This window comes from Staurois parvus, unplaced genomic scaffold, assembly GCF_062004578.1.
Source record: "Staurois parvus isolate SC_StPar_1 unplaced genomic scaffold, SC_StPar_1.0 ptg000572l, whole genome shotgun sequence".
Lineage (NCBI taxonomy): Eukaryota > Metazoa > Chordata > Amphibia > Anura > Ranidae > Staurois > Staurois parvus.
In genome coordinates this window covers 4677737-4705193 of record NW_028318368.1, presented here as the reverse complement: position 1 = coordinate 4705193, position 27457 = coordinate 4677737, and the positions used below count along the sequence as shown (strand labels likewise).

At 41.9% G+C, this 27457-nt stretch overlaps 1 protein-coding gene across 3 annotated transcripts in view; it reads left to right on the top strand.

Moving 5' to 3' along the window:
- Positions 1–27457, top strand: part of UGT8 (UDP glycosyltransferase 8) — a 158309-nt gene that overhangs the window by 17196 nt on the left and 113656 nt on the right. Inside the window, exon 2 of one of the 3 annotated variants that reach the window (XM_089691791.1) lies at positions 13987–14138. The exons of the other annotated variants lie outside the window; for them this stretch is intronic. Within the exon in view, the coding sequence (XP_089547917.1) occupies positions 14129–14138 (10 nt within the window). The 5' untranslated portion in view covers positions 13987–14128. The remainder of the gene's footprint in view (positions 1–13986; positions 14139–27457) is intronic. 3 annotated transcript variants of the gene reach the window in all.

Here is a 27457-nt window from a genome sequence, read left to right as displayed (position 1 = left end):
GAAGAACATGAATTACAAGGCTGTTCCTGGGAGCAAGCCTATCAAAAAAGCAGTGCAGGCATTCTATTTATACAAAATAAAAAAGTCAGGAGTTGTAACTGTGATGGGCGCGGCGTCAAACCCCAGTCCTTCTCACCAACTTGTGACCGAAGGACTAGCCAATCTAAAACCGCACTGCCACTTGCGTAACAATGCAACGTCCAGCTGTGCCCTGCACAAAACTTTTCCAGTTCACTGGACCACAATCTATGTGCCGCAGCCTGAGAGCGATTATTACTGGGTCAGGTTAATTTCGCAATTTGCCCTTCACACTGCCACCACCACAGAAGGAAACTCACAAATCTTAGCAGTAAGACTATGATGTTTGAATAAGCATCTGTATACACACTGTCACCGCAGGCAGATGTATGCAGAAGTTTAAAACACACAGTAGCGCTCTTCAAAGACAGGAATTCTTAGTTTGCATTAAAGAGCTTTAGAAACAGTTCAACACTTTTCAGAAAATAGGATTTATTACTAAAAAGGTCAAAATGGTGCAATAAAAAATATTTACAGAAAAAGATGTAGCCAATATATATATATATAAATACAGAGAGCAATAACACAACCGATTGATAACAGAAAGAAGTTTAGGGAGGTAGGATACTTGCCAAAGTTCTCGTTTAAGCAGATTCAAGTGTCCTGAACAAAAGGGTTCCTTCTCCCAAAGTTGGTTCCTGATGTTAAAAGAGAAAATCTCTTCATCTTACTTCTCCAGGCCTGACAGCCTATTTTCTAGTCCCCCAGCAGGGGGTGTCTACTGAAGCCAAGGGCCAATCACCTCATTTGGGGAGGGGGTTTAGGCGGAGACCCAGGCTGTGACCCAAATCCCTCCCAAGTTATACCATGGTCAATTACCTTCCATAGGTACATGTAGCATCCTATCCACTGGTAGAATAATGTGCATAATCATCTGCTGAACGTCCAGACACCAGATATGACATATCTGCCTGTGTCGGTTAAAGAGATATCGCTTTCTGCTCTCGGGTAGACGTAATCTAGGGATGTAAGGTATCAGGTGACTCGCATTAAACTGACCTATCTGAATATATGCTTTGTTCTATTGTACCTTTTTCCTGCCGGGAGTTATGAAATTGTATGAAAAAGTGGTTCCAAGTGGCATGTATGTTTTACTGCTATTTCGGAATGCTTTTCAAGTCCAGTGACTGATGGGTTTATAGCGTTACGATCCGGCCAGAGCAAGAGGCTGACAGACACCCTGGCACCAGCTAATTGGGTTCACAACCATGAAGTATATCCAGCTGTGCCCTGTGCACGCCTGAACTCAGCACACACACAGACCACATGCCATTCAACAAAAAGGGAGGGGGGCTGATTTGGAGTGAGAATGACTCAAGATGGTGGATCTTTAGCAAAATGGATGTCCACGTCCATATCTGTACGTACAATTTCTACAGTAACTTCTTAGAGCACTCTGCAGCATGAAGCAAATTCCCTCTAGATTTCATCTTTTGGCCTAGCCAACATTGTTTGTCTGCACTCACTGGTGCAAGAAATACTTTATCTAGCCATTTGCCCTCCTGAAGATTTACCCCCCATTCCTGGCCAGGCCATTTTTTGCGTTATGGCGCTGCATTACTTTAACTGACAATTGCGCGGTCATGCAACACTGCACCCAAATTAAATTTACATCCTTTTTCCCCCACAAATTGAGCTTTCTTTCGGTGGTATTTGATTGCCTGTGCAGTTTTTATTGTTTGCGCTATAAAAAAAAAAGGCCGACAATTTTGAGAAAAAAAAACAATATTTTTGACTTTTTGCTATTAAACATGTCCAATAAAAAAAACTAAAAAATCTAATTTCCTCATAAATTTAGGCCAAAATGTATTCTGCTACATGTCTTTGCTAAAAAATAATAATAATAATCCCAATACATTAATAAATTAATTGGTTTACGTGAACGTTTTAGTGTTTACAAATGTATAGATACTGGAATTTTTTAAAAAACTTTTTACTAAGAATGGCAGCGATCAGCGGGATTGTGGCGGGCATTCTGACACTGGGGGGAACTGACTTGGTGTCACTGACATCCCCAGAAACACCAATACAGTGAGCAGTGTTAATAAAAAGCACTGACACTGTACTAATGGCACTGTGCAGGAAGGGGTTAACATGAGGGGCGATCAAAGGGTTAACTGTGTTCTGGGAGTGTTTTACATAGGGGGCCGTGTCAGTGTGCTTCACTGTAAGCACACTGCTTTGGATGGCTGTGCTGTGCACAGCCATCCAAAGCAGTGTGCCGAGCTGACAGGGAGAACTGTTAGTAAACAAAACAGTTCTCCTCCCCGTCAGAGATCCTTGGACATCACCGGGCACTGGCAAATAATCACCGCCCGGGACCTGGAGATTGACAGCAGCGGACCGCGGTGCGGGTAGGGGGCGCACGTGTGGGAGTAAGTCACATGGAAATATCTGGTATTTTTTGGTCACTGAAGGAGCAGTGGGGGAGTAATGTGAGGGTCCATATAACTGAGTTGGAAGTTAAGCTTTAAGAGCAAGACAGTGAAATAAACTTTATATATTATGCCCTGTACTTAATCTATTTCTTATTGTCTCTGTAACGTTTGCAAAGTACTCAGGCTAATTAAATAAAACAAGTCTGATGTAGAGGGTTGGCAATGTATAAAACACAGTAATCTTAAATATTCAACTAAATTCAATTCTTAAATGGTCTTACTGCCCTATACTGGAAGCTGATTGATTATTATGGGTTATTTTACATTGCACATCAGTTTTGATCTTTGTCTCACCTTCTAAACCTAATTTTGTTAAACCAGGAAAATTTTAATTTGATAGTTGCCATAGGGTTTACCTACATATTTTCACAGTCTACAGTCCCACATGGAAGAAAAATATATTTGAAGTATAGTTTGAAATTATTCTTCCCAAATATATTGACATATATTTGAAATACTACAATTGTGGCAATAACAATACAATTCAATACAAGAGGGATTCGAGGGCCCTGCTCCTTGGAGCTTACAATCTAGGAGGGGGGGATAGAGGTACACGAGGTAATGACTGTGGGGGATGGAGTGGTTGGAAGAGTAGAGGATTCCAGTATTAGCTGAGGGCGGGGTAGGCTTCCCTGAAGAGATAGGTTTTCAGAGTGCACCTAAAAGTGAGCAGAGTAGGAGATAGTCTGATGGATTGGGGTAGGGAGTTCCAGAGGATGGGGGAGGCCCTGGAGAAGTCCTGGAGACGAGCATGGGAGGAGGAGACAAGGGAGCTAGAGAGTAGGAGGTCTTGTGAGGAGCAGAGAGTATGGTTTGAGTGATATTTGGAGACAAGATCAGTGATGTAGTTTGGGGCAGTGTTATGAACGGCTTTACACATCAGTGTTAGCGTTTTGAATTTTAACCGTTGGGCAATTGGAAGTCAGTGGAGGGATTGACAGAGAGGGGGGGCAGACACAGAACGGTTAGTAAGGTGGATGAGTCTGGCAGCAGCATTCATGATAGATAGAAGTAAGGATAGCCTGCGGTGAGGTAGGCCAGTGAGGAGGGAGTTACAGTTGTCGAGGTGTGATATAATAAGGGAGTGAATGAGTTGCTTAGTGGTTTCCGAGGTTAGGAACGGTCGTATTTTGGAGATGTTGCGGAGGTGGAGTCTACATGAGTTTGTCAGCGATTGGACCTGGGTCTGAAAAGACAGACTGGAGCCTAGTATGACACCTAGTACCCTGGCTTGAGGGGTGCGACTGATGATAGTGCTGTTGGTCTTGATGGAGAGGTTGGGGGGGGGGGGGGCTGGGGGGAATACTAGGAGCTCAGTTTTGGAAAGATTGAGCTTGAGGAAGTGGAGTGACATCCAATCCGATATGTCACCTAGTAGGCTTGTGATACGAGCGGAGACTGAAGGGGTGAGGTGAGGGGTAGAGAGATAGATTTGTGTGTCGTCAGCATAGAGATGGTAATTGAAGCTGTGGGAATTTATCAATTGGCCAAGGGAGGAGGTGTAGATGGAGAAGAGAAGGGGTCCAAGGATAGAACCTTGAGGGACCCCAGCAGAGAGAGGGAGTGAAGAGGAGGTGACAGCGTTATAGGTAACACTGAAGGAGCGCTGTGATAGGTAGGAGGAGAGCCAGGAGAGAGCGGAGTCTCTAAGGCCAAGACAGTGTAGTTGTTTGAGGAGGAGGGGGTGGTCAACCGTGTCAAAAGCCGCAGAGAGGTCGAGGAATAGGAGTACTGTATAGTGGCCATTGGTTTTGGCGGTTAGTAGGTCGTTGGTGAGTTTGAGTAGGGCAGTTTCGGTGGAGTGTAGGGGGCGGAAGCCAGACTGTAGAGGATCGAGGAGGTTGTTGTCGGTGAGGTGGGAGCTCAGGCGATTATAGACTAAGCGCTCTAGGAGTTTAGAGGTAAATGGCAGCAGGGAGATGGGTCTTAAATTGTTCAAGTCGGTGGGGTCCAGGGAGGGTTTTTTAAGTATGGGAGTGATGTGCGCGTGCTTTAGAGGGGAGCAGAAGGTGCCAGTAGAGAGGGAAAGATTGAAGATGTGAGTGAGGGAGCATAGGATGGAAGAAGAGGGTGACCGTAGGAGTTGTGAGGGGACAGGGTCCAGGGGGCAGATGGTGAGGTGGGCTTCTGAGAAGACCTTAGTGACTTCTTCAGTAGTAGCGAGGTCGAAGGAGCAAAGTGTTGAGGGGGTTTTGGTGTGAGGAATGCTAGGTGGGGAGGAAGTCTGAGCATTGGCGATGTCCCTACGAATTGCGTCAATCTTGTTTTTGAAGTGGTTAGCAATCTCGTGGGTGGTGAGTGAGGTACTGGGTGGAGGTGGGGCCAGAGTTAAAAGTAGAGAAGAGCCGACGAGGACTGGAGGAGAAGGTATTAATGAGGTTTACAAAGTGGGCTTGTTCGGCAGCGTGAAGGGAGGAAGTGTATGTTAGGAAGGCAGATTTATATTTCGTGAATGCTAGTTGGGATTTGGTTTTACTACATAGTTGCTCCAGCGCACGACTACGTCGTTTGAGATTTTTGGTGTGGTCAGTCTGCCAGGGTTGTAGCGGTTGGGGCCTAACGCGCTATATATATATATATATATATATATATATATATATATATATATATATACTGCAATGCTATCTATATATATATATACATATATATATATATATATATATATACTGCATGTTGAAATGCGTTTTTTATATATTACAAAATATATGAACAATATTTTTAAAAATATATTATTTTTAAATATATTTTTTATTAACATAAAGAAAAGTCATTTTAACATCTATGTTTACATATATTTGTAAATGCATTCCAAAAATGTAGATTAAATGTATTTTTAAAAATATTTTTCATATATTGTGTACTAAAAATGCATTTCAACACACAGTATATATATATATATATATATATATATATTGAAATATATTGACCACAGCCAAAATTGTAGAATTGTAGTATTTCAAATATATGTCAATATATTTGGAAGAATGGGAAGAATATTTTTTAAGTATATTTAAAATATATTTTTCTTTCGTGTGGGGTTACATGTGGCATTTTAATGGACACATCTTTTTATGAGCCTGATTTAGGAGGTTAGAAGCTCTAAAGTACTAGCACCTGATTTGGTTCACTAACTGGTTTATAATTGTAATTCATGTACAGCATGTACAGTTGTGCCGCAGTGCTCATGTGCTAACAGGGAGCATGCTGACAGGAGAAATCAGAGTGACAAAGATCAGCTGCTTGGTCTAATCCTTTTCTTTAATAGTCAAATACAGACTGGGTTAAGGGACACAACCTAGTTGAGCAGTAGAGAAAAACTATGCACCAGTGCCCTACTTGGTCCTCACCTTGATAATTTATTTGATTTTCTTAAAAAAAGAAATAATTTGCACCCCTCCCTCCCTTTGTCTGTGAATATCGCTATGCTTCCAAAACCTATAAAAAGACCCTTCGGATATCTCCAATAACCACCTCATCTCTTTACTAAATAAACATCAAATTACTGGCGAAAATACTGCAAACGTGTTCCAACTGCTTTCTCTCCTTCTTGATCCACAGTGTTTAGGTTTGGTTCACTTCTACCCCACAGCCCAGTGATAATGTTCACCAAGTCTGGATTTTTGCTGTCTCTCAACATTTTCAAAGATTTTGATGCAATAACGTGGGACTACTTGCACTCTGTCCTGACCTGTAGTCCTTTGGTCTAGTTTTTTGTACCTGGATCTCAACTCTTCATCACTCTGCAACATCACTGGTAATGTATGCTGGCTCTTGTTCTAAGTACTTTCTGGTGTGTAAGGCATGCGCCAAGGCTGCCCCTTTTACCTATCTTTTTTATACCAGCTATGGAACCTGGAGCTCACCAGCTCATCTTTAAAACCAGTTTAATTTTGGACAACATGCTTTTAACTATTCCTCAATATTTGATGTCCCTTCCCTGATTTCCAACAACAACTTTCTGCTATTGTGGAATTTCAATTTGTGGAAATCAGGTTTGTGCAATAATCACTTAAATTAGTGGCTTTAAACAATACTCTTGACCAGGGGCGGACTGACCATTCGAGCACTCGGGCAATGCTAGGGGACCCCATGAAATGCCCCTCGTACCTTTTTTATACGCTTTTTTGGGTGTGCTTTGAGTGTGGGCAAGGACACAGGGGCCCCATGATCCCCTATTGCTCGGGAGCCCCATGAGTTGCCAGTCCACCCCTGCTCTTTACCCAAACAAGGTTAGTCTGTTGAAGTTTGGTTTCCCTTTCCATTGGGCTTTAAAATCCCTTTGTACCAGGGCACAAAACTCACGTGCACGTATGATTCACTCTTCTCTGCTAATTTTACCCTTTTATTTTGAAAACTAAAAATTATGCTATGTTTCTGGCGTTTTTTTTTATGGACAAGTGGTATCAATTTATTGCCTGAGCTTTTTTTGCACATTGTCAGTACCCATTGTGGCAGGGCGAGGTCACACCACAGTGGGGGTTATTTACTAAAACTGTAGAGCGCAAAATCTGGCACAACTCTGCATAGAAAGCAGTCAGCTTCCAGGTTTTATTGCCAAAGCCTAATTGAACAAGCTGAAGTTAGAAGCTGATTGGCTACCATGCACAGCTGCATCAGATTCGGAGTGCATCAGTTTTAGTAAATCTACCCCTGCGTGATTAGGCAGTTTAGGCCAGATTTTGGAGTAAGCAAACACATTAAAGTGGAGTTCCACTCAAAAGTGGGAGCTCTGCTTGTTTGTCTCCTCCCCCCCTCCACTGCCATATTTGGCACTTTTTGGGGGGTACCTGGTTTTGACAGGTACCCGCTCCCACTTCTGGCTCAGTTCGCCGTGGCGAAGTGAGGCGGAGGTTTGGCCCCCTCCTCCCTCCTGGGAACTTTCACAGGTACTAGGAGACTGCCGGACTAATTAGGAGGAGCAGCACAACTTGCGCATGTGCAGTATGCACCCGGCTGTGAAGCCGCAAGCTGTCACAGCCTAGTGCCCACAGTAGAGATGCTGGCGCCTTAGCGGGGAGAAGGGACCGCATGGGTGAGAACATCGCTGGACCCTGGGACAGGTAAGTGTGTGTTTATTAAAAGTTAGCAGCTACAGTTTTTGTAGTTGCTGACTTTTAATAAACACTAAAACGGCTGGAACTCCACTTTAATGAGCCAGGTGTGTGCTTCCTTCATATTGGAGCTGGGATCAGAGCATAAGGGGAAATCCTATGTTTTTGTCTGCCCAGGAAAAACCTCATTACCCTCCAATGCTCCTCAGATCCTATACCATGTGAGACCTTGAGAAACCAACAACAAATTTCCTTTTCGGAGATATTTTACTACATGCAAAAAGAGCACTTGTTCAGGTTTATTATCCTTGACCTCTCACTACAAACCTCCTCATCCAGTTTGAACTAATATCTTCTGATAACTGATTACCATATTTTTCGCTCCATAAGACGCACTTAGGTTTTAGAGGAGGAAAACAAGAAAAAAATATTCTGAACCAATGGACTGCAGATATAGTACAGGAAATGACCAGAGACTTCGGATGTACTACAGGAGATGACCAGAGACTGCAGACATACTACAGGAGATAACCAGAGACTGCAGACATACTACAGGAGATGACCAGAGACTGCAGACATAGTACAGGAGATGACCAGAGACTGCGGATATAGTACAGGAGATGACCAGAGACTGCGGACATAGTACAGGAGATGACCAGAGACTGCGGACACAGTACAGGAGATGACCAGAGACTGCGGACATAGTACAGGAGATGACCAGAGACTGCGGACACAGTACAGGAGATGACCAGAGACTGGGGACATACTACAGGACATGACCAGATTCTGCAGTCATAGTACAGGAGATGACCAGAGACTGCGGACATAGTACAGGAGATGACCAGAGCCTGCAGACATAGTACAGGAAATGACCAGAGACTATGGACATACTACAGGAGATGACCAGAGACTGCGGACATAGTACAGGAGATGACCAGAAACTGTGGACACAGTACAGTAGATGACCAGAGACTGCGGACACAGTACAGGATATGACCAGAGACTGCAGACACAGTACAGGAGATGACCAGAGACTGCAGACTTACTACAGGAGATGACCAGAGACTGCGGACTTACTACAGGAGATTACCAGAGACTACAGATATAGTACAAGAGATGAACAGAGACTGCAGAACTTTGGGGAGCAGGGGGGGAGAGCGGGTACAGCTTGTGGCTTCACAGCCGGGTGTCCCCCCTCCCTGTAGTCTTCTGGGACATGTGACAGGTCCCAGAAGACTACGGGGCCATTCACAAAGCACAGTACTTCTCTCGCATGCACAGTGGGCACCCGGTGGTGAAGCTGCAAGCTAAAGATGTCGGCGCCAGGGAGAGAAGATGGCCGGTGAAGCCAGTGGGGGTGAGGACACTGCTGGACCGAGGAATGGGTAAGTGGCTGTATTTTAAAAGTCAGCAGCTACAGTTTTTGTAGCTGCTGACTTTTTTTTTTGCAGATGGAATTCCACTTTAAGGGGCAGCTGGTTTGTGCCCTTCTTGTTGCTGCTGCACCTCTGACTTGGACTCCTCCTCTCTTCTGCCACAGAAGAGCCGAGTGGCCCGGTATTCTAACATGACGGCCTCGGTGGGAATACCGGCCACTCCATATTCATTCCAGGGAAAAAAGTGCGTCTTATGGAGCGAAAAATACAGTACTACTTTCATATGACAAATTTACTGATCTCATTTTTCCCGAAGGCGAATTATTGTTAAATGGCTTTTGGATTTCCCTGCCTCCAAAACTGATGAGAACTGGTTGCAGGTATGGCTGAACATCTCTAAATGCTTCTCTAACATAATTTTTCTGGAGTCGGCATATAAAATGGTAACATACAGGTATCCAGTCCTGCCTAGAGTAACTTATTTTTACCCAACTGATTTGACTAAATGTTTTAGGGATTGCAAAGAGGTTAGAGATTTTAAGCGTATTTGGTAGACATGCCCTTTTATCACCATTTTTAAGAGTAAAGTATTTCAACTCATACATACCCCATTTTATAAAAATATAGAGCAACCCATTGACAGTTTCCCTGAATGATCTGATAGCAGGGGCGGACTGGCCTTTTGGAAACTTGGGCGCTGCCCAAGGGCCCGGGGTCAGTAGGGGGCCCCATGAGATGCCCCTGGTACATTTTTCAAAGGCTTTTTTGAGTTTGGACAAGGACACAGGGGCCCCATCATCCCCTATTGCCCGGGGACCCTATGAGTTGTCAGTCCACCCCTGTCTGATAGTTTGTTTATTTAAATACTAGCGCCAATTTCCTATATGAAATTTAAATTCTAAAACTGTGATCTCTGCATATCTGCTTTATGCATTTCAGTCCTTTTTTTTTGCATTCAACCTGGGACATTGTTCTACTCCTTGCTGCATGCTTTTTTTCAAAACTGATAACATTGAAAATGTTAGGGCACCTTGTTCTGCTGTCTGGCAAGGCTGCTTAAAATTCAGGAATAAAAGGGCAGAATTACAAATCCTTTGATATCATTTGTCAACTCCCACTATGTATTTTTTTTGGTGTATTTATCCTTTTGCCTGGAATATAGCTTCACTGTGCGTTATGCATCATTATTTCTCGTTGTCCTTTGTTGTAGGCTTTTTCTTGCCTTGTTTAAACTGCCATTGACCAACATTGTTATCAAAGATCTTTGACTCAGGCATGTGTCAACATTTTACTAGTTGACTTTGTACTGTTCTATTGATTTTGCCACAGCGTTTATATTACCCTGGAGAATTAGCATGGTATTAAAGAAAGTGATAACAGCTTGCCAAGCTAAGAGACTTTTCATAATGCAGTTATTAAATAGAGGCATTCAGTGCTAAAAGAATATTAGCTATTGGTCTAAAACCACAAGATAGAAACCGTGTTTCTATTGACAGATTTTTGCGTTATAATCATCCTGAGAAACTGTCAGCCTAGAAATGAGGCATATACTATATACTATGACAGCCTGGGTTCACACAGGAGCAGTGGAGAAACTGCATGCAATTTGGACAGGAATTGCATTCTCCACTGACCACCAATATAAGGAGGCATTTCTTTACTGGCCACCAATGCAAGGAGGCATTTCTCTGCTGACCAGCAGTGTAAGAAGACAACATCGCCAAAATCCGCACGTTCCTAAATCCAGAAACCGCTAAACAGCTCATCCACTCCCTCATCATATCACGACTCGACTACTGCAACTCCCTCCTCACTGGCCTGCCCCGCTGCTGGCTATCCCCACTTCAGTCGATCCTGAATGCGGCTGCCAGACTCATTCACCTTTCCAACCGCTCCGTTTCTGCCACCCCCCTCTGCCAATCCCTCCACTAGCTTCCGATTGCGCACCGGATCAAATTCAAAATCCTAACGCTGACGTACAAAGCTGTCCACCATACTGCCCCGAACGACATCACTGACCTAATATCCAAATACCGCCCAGCATGCACACTCCGCTCCTCACAAGACCTCCTTCTCTCTAGTTCCCTGGTCTCCTCCTCCCATGCCCGCCTCCAGGACTTCTCCAGGGTGTCTCCCATCCTCTGGAACTCTCTGCCCCAACCCATGAGATTATCACCTACTCTCCTCTCCTTTAAGCGCACTCTGAAAACCCATCTCTTCAGGGAAGCCTACCCCACCCCCTGCTAACTTGCCGACCTCCTCCACTCTTCCTACCACTCCACCCCCCACAGCTATCTCCTCCTGTGCCACCATCCCCTCCCTCCTAGATTGTAAGCTCGAAAGAGCAGGGCCCTCAATCCCCTCATGTTTTACATTGTATTGGTATTGTTCTGTCACATGTTCTGTCCCCCTCTGTAATGTACAGCGCTGAGCGAACTATTGGCGCTTTATAAATACTGTATAATAATAATATAATAATTTCTTCACTGACCACAATTGTAAAGGGTTATTTCTTTACTAACCACCAATGTAAGGAACATTTCAAAGTTCAGTTTGGATTTATATTATAGTCATCATTACTATTATACGTTTCATTATTATTGCTGCAAACAATTTTGTTGCATAAAGCAGCCCTTGGTTTCACATATATGAAATATGCCACATTCCTTTTTTTTTATAACCCAAATTACTGCTTACACTAATGTATTCTGTAGATATAGTAATTATTAACAAGAGATCCATGAGACCTGAAAGTTATTTCAAGGGTTCCTCTGTGGTATGAAGGTTAAAAAAGGCTGAACTAGAGTACCAATAAAATAAATGTGTGTAGAGTTCATGCTTCACTGGTATTTTCTCACCGTTTCAGTCAGGTGACAAGCACAGGAGATAAGAAAGTATATTGGTTAGAAAAAGTGTCATACCTAATTATATGTTGATTTTAAACATAGTGAAGCAAGCTACATTTACATGTAAATATGTTACGCCTAAAATAATACTGAGATAAACAATAGGCAGAAGATCATATCCATCTTAAGGAAAGAAGATTTTCAGGTTAGTGTGTCCTATTTAGGGAAATAATTGTTTACATTTATTTTTTTAAATAAATTAGTGGGAAGGGTATTGTAAACAATCCAAACTTCTCCTATCTTCACTGAACACTGAGCTAATGATGACCTCATACTAAGTCTTTTAGCAATCTTCAAAATCCATCTACAACACAATAAAAATATTTAATAATGATCTACAAATTTCACTATTAGACATTATCAGGCACTTTCTTTGATATATTGTGACAAACATATATGGTTATAGAATGGATCTAATATGTTTATGTCACAAGTCTGACAGGTTTTACATGATTATAAACATTACTATAGTGTAAGAGGCTATAGTGGTTATACAGATGGCAGGTGAAATGAAAGTATAATTTTTATGTGCTATACGTATGTGTATTTATCCTTTTGTTCTGATGGATGTTCTAGGAATTTTATGATGTGTCAAAGCTTTGTTTACAGCGTGTACTATTGCAAATAATCTTTAAATTAATTGAACTTCAACTAACAAATTACTATATACAATATTACTTAAAGATGTAAAGTAAACTTGTAGAGGGGAAAAAGTTAATAATGACATTTTAAAGTAAAGCTGCCCATGGATACTGTAGGTAAGTTTTTTAATGAACAGATTCATCCATCCACATAAGCAAAGTGAATGTAGGAAACCCCTCTGCTGAGACAGATTGTATTCTGACAGTGGGATTTTGCTGTCAGAATACACTGATCAGCGTCTGTGGCCGCTGATCAACAAAAGTTTTTAAACATTCCTATTCAACATAAATGAATCTAATGATCAACGTCTGTTAAACAGGGACAGCTAAACATTAGATCCATTTATAACAAGATTAAGGTACCTGGTCCTAAAGTGACACTAAACAATATTCTTTTTCTCCAAAAATAATTAATACATATCTACTACTTAATGGTCCTGTAATCTATTTTTCATAGAAACATAGAAGAGTGAACGCAGGAAAAGTCCACTTGGTCCATCGAGTCTTTTCCATTGTTAATTTTTTTGCTTTTTATTCATACATGATTTTTGTTTTTTTTGTGTTTTTTTTTTCTTTTTTAATTTTTTTGTCTGAGTATAGATCTATGTTTGCCCAAAGAATGTTCAAACCCACTTACTGTTGACTGATTCACTACCTCTGCTGAAAGTCTATTCCACACATCAACGTCTAAATAATACTTTCTAATGTTATGTTTGAACTATCCTCCTGGAAGTTTGAGGTCATCCCTCCATGTTTTTGAGCTTGGCTGGAAAATACTGCCCTTCCAAACCTTATTCACCCCCTTAATGCATGTAACGGTTTCAATTGTGTTTCCTCTTAACCTGCTTTCTTTTCCTAAGTTTCTGAAATCTTTTTTTCATGAAATAGTTTTTACTGTGTTTTTCTGCATCCTTATGGCATCCTGTGAGCTCCCAAATCTACCCTCCCCCCTTTCTGTTTGTTTGGAACAAGCAATGCATACTATTTACGATCATGCAGGCTATTCTATACATACTACAAATCACATAAATATTATTCCATAGTACCTAGTCCATCTCAAGGGCAAGCCAAAGAGGGTGGCTACGTTCCTACATGAGGCCAATGGAGAACAAATGTAGCCACTCTCTAATAGGAAGTTGGATCACAGCAGCCCAAAAAAAAGGAAACTGGAGATCTGGAGGGGTTTGGGAGAAATAAAAGGTACTTTTCTGAGTTAGGAATACATTATTGAATAGAATTTGTTTTTTTAAACCGAGTTAAAGTGTTACTAAACCCACAACAGTAAAATCAGTCTGTATATGCAGTAAAGCATGCTTGTTATACTCACTGTGGAACCTAAGGAGATATTCATCTGCATTGTGTAAAAAGGCTGTTTGATCCTTTCTTCTCTGCCCCTCCTCCTGTTGAAATTACCAGCTGATACAAACTGAATCCATAGTCACATACACATGCTCAGTTTGGTGTAAATTGCTAGAGAGGCTTTTTTTTCTTGGCAGAGTGCATGTGATCAGCACAGGGCCAATCAGCACTGTCCAGACAGAGGTCAGGGGTTTTGCGTCCTCCTAGAGCAGAAAGAAAACTCCACCTACAAGCTTTAACCAGTGCTCTGCTGAAGTCACAAGACTGCTCTAACTGCTGATGAGAAAAGGTATTTAGCAGTTTGTATTTACTAAGATAATTGCATTTCCATGTTGTGTGTACTGTGGGAGATCAGATATAGTGAGTGCAGGGTCCTGGGTTTAGTAACACTTTAAGTATCACTTTAAATTACACTTACTCCTGCTGAAACTGCGTAAACAAGGTGCTAATTTAAGGGGCTACGAGTGTCAGCGCCAGTCTGTCCTAAGTGACTGTAATGGGCGCAAATCTCTCCTCCCCTTATTTGGACATGCTTTCATAAAAGCAAATATCTTCCATATAAGTGTTTCAACACTCTTTCCCCCTGAATTCATGGTAATAATAGCCATCTGATATTTGTCTACTGAGAAAAAAATGAAAGTGGGGCAGCAGACTGAAGAAATCATCTAGATGATCTCCACTCCTGTAGGAATGGTTACAGTGGGCTAAGTTCAAAATACCGCCTCTCCCTCTTCCAGTTGCGGTGAAATGTATTGCAAACGTTATGAACACAAAACTCAGTCAAATAGTAGTCTTTCAAGTATTTGTCTGGAGCAGGGGCGGACTGACCATTTGGAAACTTGGGCACTGCCTGAGGGCCCGGGGTCAGTAGGGGGCCCCATGAGATGCCCCTGGTACCTTTTTCATAGGCTTTTTTGAGTTTGGGCAAGGACACAGGGGGCCCATGATCCCCTATTGCCCAGGGGCCCCATGAGTTGTCAGTCTGCCCCTGGTCTGGAGTTTGGTTTTCAATTTGGTATTAAAGTATTTTTAATTACATGGATCCCCAGGTGGGTTATGCCATAATGTGCTAGTATACACCACAAATGAGCACAATATGACAGACTTATCTGTCATAATGTGACCTCCAGTGCTGCACAGTCACCAACCCTGAGGGTCCTGGGTGCTCCCATCTTTGCCCAGTCTTCCTTCTGGGTTCCGGCTGTTTGGACGCTCAAATGGCTGGAGCCACAATGACGTCACCCATTCCTATCCACACTCCCTCTCACACCTGTATTAAAAACTCCCCAATTCATACTTATTTAAAACACACTAAATAAGTGGAACACACTTTTCTTAGGATCAGCTGTATTCTCCCCTTTGGCGTGAATATTTAAGTTGGGGGGGGCACCTACCTTTTTTCCATGGGCTCTTCTGGTCAATTGATGTCCTTAGATCTTCTTCCTCTTTTCCCTGCAGCACCAGTGTGCAGTCTTCAGTACTGAAGAGAGTGATACTAACAACAGTTACCTTTTATTCTCGTGGTTTGAATTTGCACACAGAATTTCATGTTTGCTCTTTGTTCCAATTTCCTGTCCATGATGAAATAAAAGATGTGGTAATGCACATGGTCAAAATAGCACCAATTGCACAGCTCCTGATATACACAGGATGGTGACTTTGGGCACACTGATTTCTGAAAATCGGTGCTCCCTGTGACTGTGTGTGTAGCCTTGTGCTGCCTTCTGTTGGCATGTTACGAAAATAGTCTCAAAACTTTTTGATACCACCTCTTAGTAGGGGCTTGTTCACACCACCATTTCAGTGCTCCAGATGTGGTTTTGCATATGCATTTACATGTGATTTTGATGTGTTTTTGGTGTGTTTTTAATACATTCCAGTACATTTTTTCCTCCTTTTTTATTTTGACACTTGAAAATATTTATTTTTATTTTCAATAGAACAATGTATTCCAGTGCATTCTGGTGCAATTACACGCATTTTGATGCTTTCTGATGGAATAAAATGCTGCGGGTTGTACTTTGGTTGAAAGCACTGGAACCGACCACACTGGTGTGAACAAGGTCCATTGGAATACATGACAAACACTGTGCATACAGCCTGGATGCGGCTTAAAGCCTGGTTCACACCTATGCATTTTTTTTGTACTTTTTACACTTTGCAGAAATGCACTACAGTCCTTAACATGGTTTCTTATGGGACACGTCCATATCTATGTGTTTTCAGGAACTGCGTTATTGGAAAGAGTCAGGGACTTTTTTCCTGCAGCAGACTGCAACACGCATATGTGTGAAGCAGGCCTTAAAAATGCACGGGAAAGAATCTGATGTGAGCCAGCACTGCAGTCAGGGCATGCTTTCTATAGTCAAGTGATGATAGAACAAGTTTGTGCTTTTATAGAAAGTAGATATACAAAAGTGTAATGTAAAAAGATTTAAAAGCAGAAGGCCCATGGAACCACTTCCATAGGAAAACGTTGCCCTCTGCAGCAGTTTTGCCTTCATCTGTTTCCACATTTTTTTCCACCCTGTTATATAATTTGTTTATTCCATATGGACAACATATGTCAGAAAATTAATAATCAGCTACTGATAGTACTTACGCATAGCAGGAATATTAGGCAGCTGATACAATTATTGCATGTGTAAACTATGCTGATTCCTCATATTGCAGCCTATTATTCTAATTAAATATTTCTACCCATCATTTCTGTATTAGTTCAGATGCTAAATGTTTATTATGGGTATGGTTTTCATTTATTATGAGAATATTATTTGCTGTCAATTACACAACAAATTAGCACTATACTTGAGGAAAAAGGAAAAAGTGTAAATATGTACGGTATGTGGCTAAACATATGTTATTTACAAGGGATGCACTGAAATTTTGTCCACCGAAACATATCGGCTGAAGATGCTCCTGCCAATAGTAAAAATTTAGCCGATACGAGTGCCGATACAGGGGACTGTGTGTACTGCAGATGTTAGGGGGGGCGGAGAAAGCCAGGTGAGGAGCAGTATATACAGTGAGGGAACAGTGTATACAGAGAGGGAGCAGTGTATACAGAGAGGCTCCTTCACTGGCTGTCACTATATGTCAGTGCCGGTTTTTAAATGTAATTACCGGCTTGTGTTTTTTTTCTTCACTATAGCTCAGAGAATGAGCTGTCACTTTCCCCCCAGCTAAAAGAAAAAAAGTTTCATTTTAGTTTATCCCCCCCCAATTAAAAGAAACAACGTTTCCTTTTAGTTTCTTTCCCGAAATAAAAGAAACAAAGTGTCTTTTAGCTCCAGGGAAAGTGACAGCTAATTCTGTGAGCTTTAGTGAAGGAAAAAAAAGCAGGCAATTGTATTTAAAAATCGGCACCAACATATAGTGACAGCCAGTGAGGGAGTCTCTCTGTATACACTGCTCCCTCACTGTATACACTGCTCCTCCAATGCTCCTCTCCCCACCCCCTCACCCATACAAAGAGGACCTGTCACTCATATGCTATCACATAGGGGACTATTGGTCCCGTAAGTAATAGCAAAAAAATCCAAAGTTAAAAAAAAAAGCAAAAATATACATGAAAGTAGAAAAGAAATGGAGCCTCCCCTCCCCCACATATGCAGACATTTTGGTTTCGGTTCGGTTTTTGGCCACATGCATTCTGAATTTTTGGTATTGGTTTCAGCACCAGAATTTTCATTGCGGTGCACCACTACTATTTACATGGCTGTCTCTGGCTACAACAGCTTAGGTACTGTGGGCTTTTATTAGTTTTACGGTTTGTAATTTTCCAAACACGGAAAAATTATCGGTGTAAGGGTCCTTTCACCCGTTTAGCGGATTTGCTTGCTCAGCAGGGGATCTCTTCGCTGATCCCTGCTGAGTAGGTGAATGACAACTCTGTGTCTACTCTGCTGCTGCAGAATTTTCATTTGACTCGAACTGATGCGCAAAAGGGGAATTGGATCCCCATCCGTCCCTTTTTTTTGGCGGATCGGATGTCGGCGGATGTAAATGGACATATGTCCATTTATATCTGTTGCTCCATAGAATGGAGGTTCCGATCGTGTCCGCCTGAAAAATGGGCAGGCAGAAAAAAACCCAGATCAAAACTGTGTGAAAGAGCCGTAAAGCCGTTCCACGTGAGAAATCAAGATGATATAAGGCTGCAATGAGAGTGCTATCACAGCTTGTCTGTAGATACAAGGCAAATAAATGAATCCAGAATTTGCTGCACTTCCTCATATCTTTTATTGAATCTTCTTATAACATCACAGCCACTACAAGAACAATGCAAGTTAACGCGTTTCGCACCGTGGCCAGTGTTTATTCGTGAGTAAGTACTGACCACAGTGTGAAATGCATTAACTTGTATTGTACCCGCACTAGCTGTGATGTTTTTATAAGAACATTCAGTACATAAGTATTTGAGGAATTACAGCAAATTCTGGATTCATTTCTTTGCCCTGAAAAATGATTATTCTTTGCTTCAATAGCATTTGACTAATATTTTAGAATATTATGAATATCTATATAATTCAGGCATCCCTATCAAATTGAAGTCTACAGCCTAAGAAATGAAATTAGCTTTTTTATAGTATTTGCAAGGATGCATTAGGCACTTCCTTACATTATTATACAGTGTACTAGAAAAATTATAAAGTATAGAAAATGGTGAACGGCACATAATGAAATTTGTGTTTTTTTATACAATGCATTTATCTGCTCTTTACATTAAATTATAAGCCCCTCAGCTTTAAACACTTTCAGCAGCTGATTGAATCACTTACTGAATATGCATCCTCTTTATCTTTTAATCCTTGCCTACATTCCAAATTAAGGTGGTGTCATGACCACTGACCTAGGATTTCTTGTCTCAGGGTGGCTCCTTTCTCTTGCAGCATCCTATGGCGTCACCCTTGCTTGCAGGGAGTAGAGCTGTATCTCCCTATACTGTATGTATCAAAAGAAACCCAGTATTCTCCTGATTCTCCCTCCTGCTCCCCATTCCTACCTTTAAGCTAAGAGGCTGACTGGAGACTGCACTGTCCACTGTTAATTCTTTTCTGTGAAGATTGGATGTTCAAGGAAGCTGCACTGAGTGAACAGCAGCCAGCAGCATTGAGCATTGTAAAATGCAAGTACTGGGCTAAGAATTTTAACAAATACTTTACTGGAGAATATTTATTTTATTGTGCGCAATGTATTAAGATAAAAAACACTGAGGGTTTACTATTTTAAGATGACCAGATTGTCAAAATGAAATCTAGGTAATCCTTACTGACCATATCCTACTTTTTGACCACACCTACAAAATGACACCACCATTTCAATCAATATTTCAACATTATAAACAATATGTAAATGATAACAATATGCATAAGGGTAACATGACTGGCTTTACATACAAGAGTGAAAACAGTGGGACAAAATGTGAGCTTTACTATGATTATAGGAGAACCCACGGCAGCATGGGATATTATTCAGAAACAAACCGGACAGTTGGTATTGTCAAATACAGAATGAATGGCTTACTTAGGGATGATCAACTACTTGCAGCCAACAGTATAGTTGATATACAGCTTCAGGGCGACTCCCTAGTTCTGGGAGGGCTTCCCTGGATGTCCTCCGACATGCGCACATCAGAAACGCTCTGTAAGCGCTGTGTGCCTTGGTGTCCAATCATAGCTGTCACAGTGTAAACAAACACAATTCCTTTGCTGGTTATCAGCTCTCATCTCCTCACACAGAGATGGTCCTGTGAGGAAAAGAGAGTTGATCTGTGCAGGATCACAGAGTGTGTTTACATACTGTGATTTTTACACCAGTGCAGACACATCAGAGCCCTGAACAGCCAATCCAGGCATCCACACCATTGCAGACCCATCAGAGCCCTGAACAGCCAATCCAGGCATCCACACCATTGCAGACCCATCAGAGCCCTGAACAGCCAATCCAGGCATCCACACCAGTGCAGCCACATCAGAGCCCTGAACAGCCACTCCAGGCATCCACACCAGTGCAGCCACATCAGAGCCCTGAACAGCCACTCCAGGCATCCACACCATTGCAGACACATCAGAGCCCTGAACAGCCAATCCAGGCATCCACACCATTGCAGACCCATCAGAGCCCTGAACAGCCAATCCAGGCATCCACACCATTGCAGACCCATCAGAGCCCTGAACAGCCAATCCAGGCATCCACACCATTGCAGACCCATCAGAGCCCTAAACAGCCAATCCAGGCATCCACACCATTGCAGACCCATCAGAGCCCTGAACAGCCAATCCAGGCATCCACACCATTGCAGACCCATCAGAGCCCTGAACAGCCAATCCAGGCATCCACACCATTGCAGGCACATCAGAGCCCTGGACAGCCACTCCAGGCATCCACACCAGTGCAGCCACATCAGAGCCCTGAACAGCCACTCCAGGCATCCACACCAGTGCAGCCACATCAGAGCCCTGAACAGCCAATCCAGGCATCCACACCATTGCAGACACATCAGAGCCCTGAACAGCCAATCCAGGCATCCACACCATTGCAGACCCATCAGAGCCCTGAACTGCCAATCCAGGCATCCACACCATTGCAGACCCATCAGAGCCCTGAACAGCCAATCCAGGCATCCACACCAGTGCAGCCACATCAGAGCCCTGAACAGCCACTCCAGGCATCCACACCAGTGCAGCCACATCAGAGCCCTGAACAGCCAATCCAGGCATCCACACCATTGCAGACCCATCAGAGCCCTGAACTGCCAATCCAGGCATCCACACCATTGCAGACCCATCAGAGCCCTGAACTGCCAATCCAGGCATCCACACCATTGCAGACCCATCAGAGCCCTGAACTGCCAATCCAGGCATCCACACCAGTGCAGCCACATCAGAGCCCTGATCAGCCACGCCAATGCAGCAATTCCAGTGCAGCCTCATTAGTGCCCTGATCAGCCATGCCAGTGCAGCCATGCCAATGAAGCCATGTCAATGTCCTGATCAGCCATGCCAATGCAGCCTCATCAGTGTCCTAATCAGCCATGCCAGTGCAGCCTCCTTCGATCCCTGTTTAGCCACGCCAGTGCAGCCATGCCAATGCAGCCCCATCAGTGTCCTAATCAGCCATGCCAGTGCAGCCTCCTTAGATCCCTGTTTAGCCATGCCAGTGCAGCCATGCCAATGCAGCCTCATTAGTGTCCTGATCAGCCACACCAGTGCAGCCTCATTAGTGCCCCGATTAGCCATGATAATGCAGCCTCATCAGTGTCCTGATCAGCCATGGCAGTGCCACCTCATCACTGCACTGATCAGACACAGCAGTTCAGCCTCGCCAATGCAGCCCTATTAGTGTATTTTTTCATTTATACGAGGTGTGTCCAGAAAGTAATGAGAATAATTTAAAAATTATTTTATTGAAAAATATTACAATTGAACATTGTCTCCTTCAAAGTATGCACCTTGTGAGTGTACACAACGCTCTCAGTGATTTTTCCATTCTTTATAGCATCCCTGTAAGTCTTTAAGTGGGACAGCATTCAGAGCCTGGTAGTTGCTCTTTGGACCTTATCCACACTACCAAAATGGTGTCCTTTCCAACCCTTCTTCTTCTTTGGGAATATGAAAAAGTTCCAAGGAGCCAAGTTAGGGATGTTGGGTTGATGGGGAAGCATCGTGCAGTGTTTTTCAGCCAAAAATTCTCTGACAGTCAAAGCACTGTGACTCAGTGCGTTGCTGTGATCCAGGTTGCGTCAATCTCAGTACACACACGAAAAACTCTTTGTCTCAAGCTACCAAGAACTTCCAGGTAAAATCTTTATGATCAGTAGTTACAAATTCCTTATGGACAATTCCATGTGAATAAAAAAAAACATTGACCATGGATTTGATTTTTTATTTGCTTATTTGAGCTTTCATGGATCGAGGTGATATGGGTGTGTGCCATTCTGAACTTTGTTTCTTCATCTCGGGATCATACTCAGACACCCAGGATTCCTCTCCCATGATCACTTGACTCAAAAAATCAGGCTCTCTTTCCAAACGGGCCAGTAGGTATTGGCAATAGAGTTGGTGGTGTTCCTTCTGACCAGGTGACAAGTTCTTTGGAACACGTTTTACACACACTTTTCTCATGTTCATATCCTGAGGCATGATTTCATGAACAGTTGACTTGGTAATGCCTTTTTCCTCTGCAATCATTCTGATAGTGAGCAATCGGTCAGAGTTAAGAACAGACCTCACTGCATCCACATTCTGTTCTGCTTTTGACTAAGAGGGGTGTCCTGATCATTGTTTGTCTTCAACACCTTGTCTTTTCTTGAAGGCCTTGTGCTATCGGTACACTTGTGCAGATAATAGCACAGCGTCTCTGTAAGCTTTCCTCACCATTTCCAAAGTTTCTGATGCACTTTTACCCAGTTTTACACAAAATGTTATCATGCACTGCTGTTCCAAACTCGCTTGCATTTTTCTTAATATGAGGGTGTCACAAAAAAGAATGTCTCGACTCTGACAGGGCTGGAATGCAACTGGTCAGTGTTCTAACATATAGCTGGCACCCCACCCCAAGCAACCTTGGCCAGCTTGCTTCTCATTTCACAGAGCTCTTCTCAAGCTTAGGAACATCCATCTCATTTTATTCTGGACACGCTTCATATAGCAAAAAAGTAAAAACCCAGTGGTGAATAAATTTAGCAGTTACAGATGGGCTTGTCAGCTGCCCAGGCCCCCCTCTGCAGCTGATAGGGTCGGGCCCCCTACAGGAGGGCCGGGGTACCCCCTTATCAGCAGCCCTGCCTAGCACAACCCAGTAAGTGATTTGGCTTCTCTCAGACCAGATTCCTTGCGGTGTGATTCTGCAGTCAACCTTTGATCTAAGCAACTATGAAGCCTCCTTGAGCAGTTGTTCAGTGCATTGGCATCCAGGAAACAACAACCCCTGCACCTCTGGAGCCTTCCTAAGGAGAAGGAACCCTGCTCTCCAGGGTCTCAGATCATTTATCTACACATTACCCCCATTATAAAAACTTCCCCTTCAGGCATCAGCTGGAACATGATAAATATTCAGGCTGGCAAATTTTAATTTCCCCACGAAGTTCTGCAAGCTTCTTTCAAAGGCGGGAAGCAATCAAACTCCAAGCCTGTGAAACCCTGAACAGGTCAGACTAAACAATTACTGATCCCTTAATTACAAAGGAGCCAAAAGCTAATTTTGCCTAGCCACCTTTGCTAGGAAGGTGCTACACAAAAAAAAAAATAACAGCACAAAAAAAAAGACTTATCTTGGATCCCTGAACATGCTTCAACATGGTGAGGAAACCATTCTTGTGTGAATGATCCCAGATTCTATAATTTACTGGGATGTAACCTGTGCAAGGACAGTCTGTTGACTTTGTTGATTTTGTAGGAGTGTGTTGCCCTTCAGAGGATTTACCCCCCTTTCTGACCAGGCCATTTTTGCGATACAGCTCTGATTTACTTTAACTGACAATTGCACGGTCATGCAACGCTGCACCCAAATGAAATTTATGTCCTTTTGTCTCCCACAAATAGAGCTTTCTTTTGGTGGTATTTTATCGCCTCTGCATTTTTAATTTTTTGCACTATAAAAAAAAAAGTCTGACAATTTTGAAAAAAAAAATATATTTTTTTTTACTTTTGCTATTAAACATATCCAGCAAAAAATTTTTAAAAATCAAATTTCTTCATAAACTTAGCCCAAAATGTATTCTGCTACATGTCTTTGCTAAAAAAATCCCAATACCTGTAAATTAATAATGCTTCCTCTATATTTTCCTGTACAGGAATGAGCAGTTATAGTGTACTGCTTGCATATTGTTAGTATGCTTTATTAAACATAAGCTTTTTATTTGAATATTGCTGAATAGTGTAAATGTTTCATTAGCTGCATACAGTTCCAATTATGAATTTGTACACGTTCCAGTGACATTACTCCAGAATTTCATGACAGGGTTGTGAGTGCAGCCTTTAAAATAGAAGTTTACCCCAAACTTTTTTTGTAGTTTCGATAGGAAAAGGATTTCAATAGGAAAGGGTTAGTACATCTGTCAGGTCTATAACTATGTGGTTGGGAGGTTTTTCTTAATCATCAATCTAAAATACAAAACAGTATTATTCAAAAGACTTCTGCTTTGAACCCCAAAGTATTTATTGTTACGAATAAGAATAATTGTAGCATACTGAAAGGAATATTGAAATGTACATTATGCACCCCCCCCCCTCAAAAAAACAGATAAAACCAATTAATAATTTCCATATTCTCTTGTCAGCATGGGTTTTGATCAGTTGCTCCAGTTTCATTCCACAATACAAACACATATTACTTTTTTTTTTTTAGTTTTTTTTTTTTTTTATCTCAAAATATATGTATGGGTATCTGAAGCTCTCTTCTTTTAAGCATGTTCAAGCTATTCAAGGAGAGTTAGAATACTGGCCTTCCCTCTTCTAGTGTAAGTGCTACTGTGCATAAAAGGAGACTGATATCAGGTAGTTATGCTAGTTTTATGTGTAAGGATCTGCTGCCCTCCATGTAAAATACATGTGAGTTTTTTAAATTAATACATTTTATTGTTTTTTATTTATCAGACGTATAGTTTTAAAGGGATTTTATCATTAATTTAGGCAAATACAGCATTTTAAAATACATATATTATACTTACCTTTATGTCATCCATTCAATGAAATTTCAGTTTCTTTTAGTTACATTGCTGCTAAGATCTTCAGCATCCAACACTTCCACTGGATGCATGCATCTCTCCACTGCTTGCTGTGGCTCCTCTTTTTTTTCTGGCCACCATGTTTTTGATTTGTCATAGTAATTCTGAGTCTCTTCAAGTTACTCTTACCTTAAAGTGTTACTAAACCCACAACAGTAAAACCAGTCTGTTTTACGCAGCAAAGCATGCTTGTTATACTCACTGTGGAACCTAAGGGGTTAATTCTCTGCATTGTGTAAAAAGGATGTTTGATCCTGTCTTCTCTGAGCCTCCTCTTCTTCCAGTGTCCCCTTCTTATCTCCTGATAAGACATATCATGTGGAGTCACTCTGCACATGCTCAGTTTGGTGTGTATGGCTAGAGAGGTATGTTTTTTCTTGGGAGAGTGCATGTGATCAGCACAGGGCCAATCAGCACTGTCCAGACAGAGGTCAGGGGTTCTGCATCCTCCTACAGCAAAATGAAAACTCTTCCTACAAGCTTTACATTGATAGAAGTTACAAGACTGCTCTAACTGCTGATGAGAAAAGGCGTTTAGCAGTTTATATTTACTAAAGTAATTGTATTTCCATGTTGTGTGTACTGTGAGACCAGATATAGTGAATGCAGGGTCCTGGGTTTAGTACCACTTTAAAAGCTAGCTCTGTACAAGCGAGGTTGCAGGTACAGCTCCATGTCCTTGAAGGATTAAAACAGAAATCAATGTATCTCCTATTTCTAACCTCTAGCATAATTGTTAAAAGTTATGATATGCAAGTGGAAGACTAAAAACAGTTATGCATGGTATGTTACTACTCCTCTCAAAAACAGAATGGTATAGCTAAGCAAGTCTTATGATGGTGCAGTAGTGGGAGCATGTGCAGGATAGCTTGCTTTGAATTGGAAGTAGGGACTCCCCCTCAAGGTTTGGCAGCTGACTGAGACACCACGCAGAGGCGGACTGACCATTTGGAAACTCGGGCACTGCCGAGGGCTCGGGGTCAGTAGGGGGCCCCATGAGATGCCCCTGGTACCTTTTTCATAGGCTTTTTTGAGTTTGGGCAAGGACACAGGGGCCCCATGATCCCCTATTGCCCGGGGGCTCCATGAGTTGTCAGTCCGCCCCTGACACCACGTGACCTGAATTGGAGGTCAGGTCCCACAACATCCAAGAGGCAGTTTTCCTAGATGAATTGCAAGTCTACTGTACATGATTAGAACCCCAAAAAAACACTAAAAATACTAATGTTTCAGAGACACTTTCCCAGGCAACCATAGGGGGAGATTTACTAAAAACTGGAGCACTCAGAATTTGTTGCTGCTGTGCATGGTAGCAGCTTCCAACTTCAGCTTATTCAATTAAGCTTTTACAATAAAACCTGAAAGATGATTGGTTTCCAGAAGTTGCTCCAGATTTTTCACTCTCCAATTTTAGTAAATCTCCCCCATAGTGTCTCTGAAATGATTGTGGGTTTGATGTTTTCTTTGTTCTAAATATGCTGTTATTGAAATTAAGACTTCAGTATACATTTGGGGTCTTTACAACTAGGTGTGCTGGCCATTTTTGTTTCATGGCATCACTGTTGGCTGTTCACCCTCCTGAAAGCATTTAACAGTATGGTGTGGGATGGATTTTTGTTCAGTTTACTGTACAGGCAGTACCCGGGCTACAAACAAGATAGTTTCTGTAGGTTTGTTCTTACGTTGAATTTGTATGTAAGTTGAAACAGGTACATTTTTAACTTCAGCCAAAAAAATTTGTTTTAAGTATTGCTAAGTAAAGGGAAGGGTTAATTGGCAATGGAGTGATGTGGGATTGCTGACAAGTGCAGTAAGTGGCAAAATGGCCGTCCGGTGGTTTCTGGGACCAGCATGACCATGCTGCCTCCGGGACCACGCTGCCTCTGTTCCTAAGTATGTCAGATGTTTGTAAATCAGGGACTGCCTGTACAAGATTGTCACAGGCTGCAAGTTTTCTCTTGCTAAAGAATGGACTATGTTTATAGTATTATTGACAATGAAATGTTTCATTAGTCTTTGAAAGATTAGGGTGTTGTGTTTTTGAGAATATTTTGCCATCTGTGCAAAATGAAGATTTTTTTTGTATAATAAGCCAATTTTTTTAGAAGTTCAGGTTAATCAAATTTTGACTACTTTGGGCATCACAGTTTCTGGTGAATTCCTTGCAGAATTTCATAAATTCATGGTTACAAACTCTACTAGAATATATGAACTGTATGATCTAGTGAACTACATTTATTCCAACATATTTATTCAATTGTATTTGTGTATTAAGGTTAATAAAAGCGGAATGTGTGCCAGAGCGAGACTATTTTTATTTGCCTTTCCACTAGAAAATAGCCCCTAAAAGCCCATTGTGAAAAAACTTTTACTGATCAAGATGACGAGTGTGTGTCAAGTAAACTGAACCTGATCATTCAATCTACAATCTTTTTAAACTTTGTAAACATTTTTCTCTTCCTAATCATTCTGGTACAACATGCCTGGCCTATATCTTCACTGCAGGAGGGCTATAAGCATTACATTTTATTTTAATACAAACCCATATGTCTTTTAGTACTGAAAAGCTGATTCAATTGAATAAAAAATTGTCCTTGAGCAGTTTAAAGAAGCTCATCTCTGTTGGTAACTTGTAGAAAGTAAAGGGTCGATCTACCAGCCAAATTGAGGATGTATATTATGATCCATCAGTTTGTTCATTTAAAACCTTCTAAATTGTTTTCCCCCTTCTTACTGATACCAGCACTTAATACCTGACCTGATCCAACAAATCCCTCCTACCTTCCCCTTCCTCACAACTCCAAAAACACTAAGGTAATGCAAAGACAGTATGAAGGCTATGTGCAACTTATTTTATGAGGATCCTAGATAAGTGAATC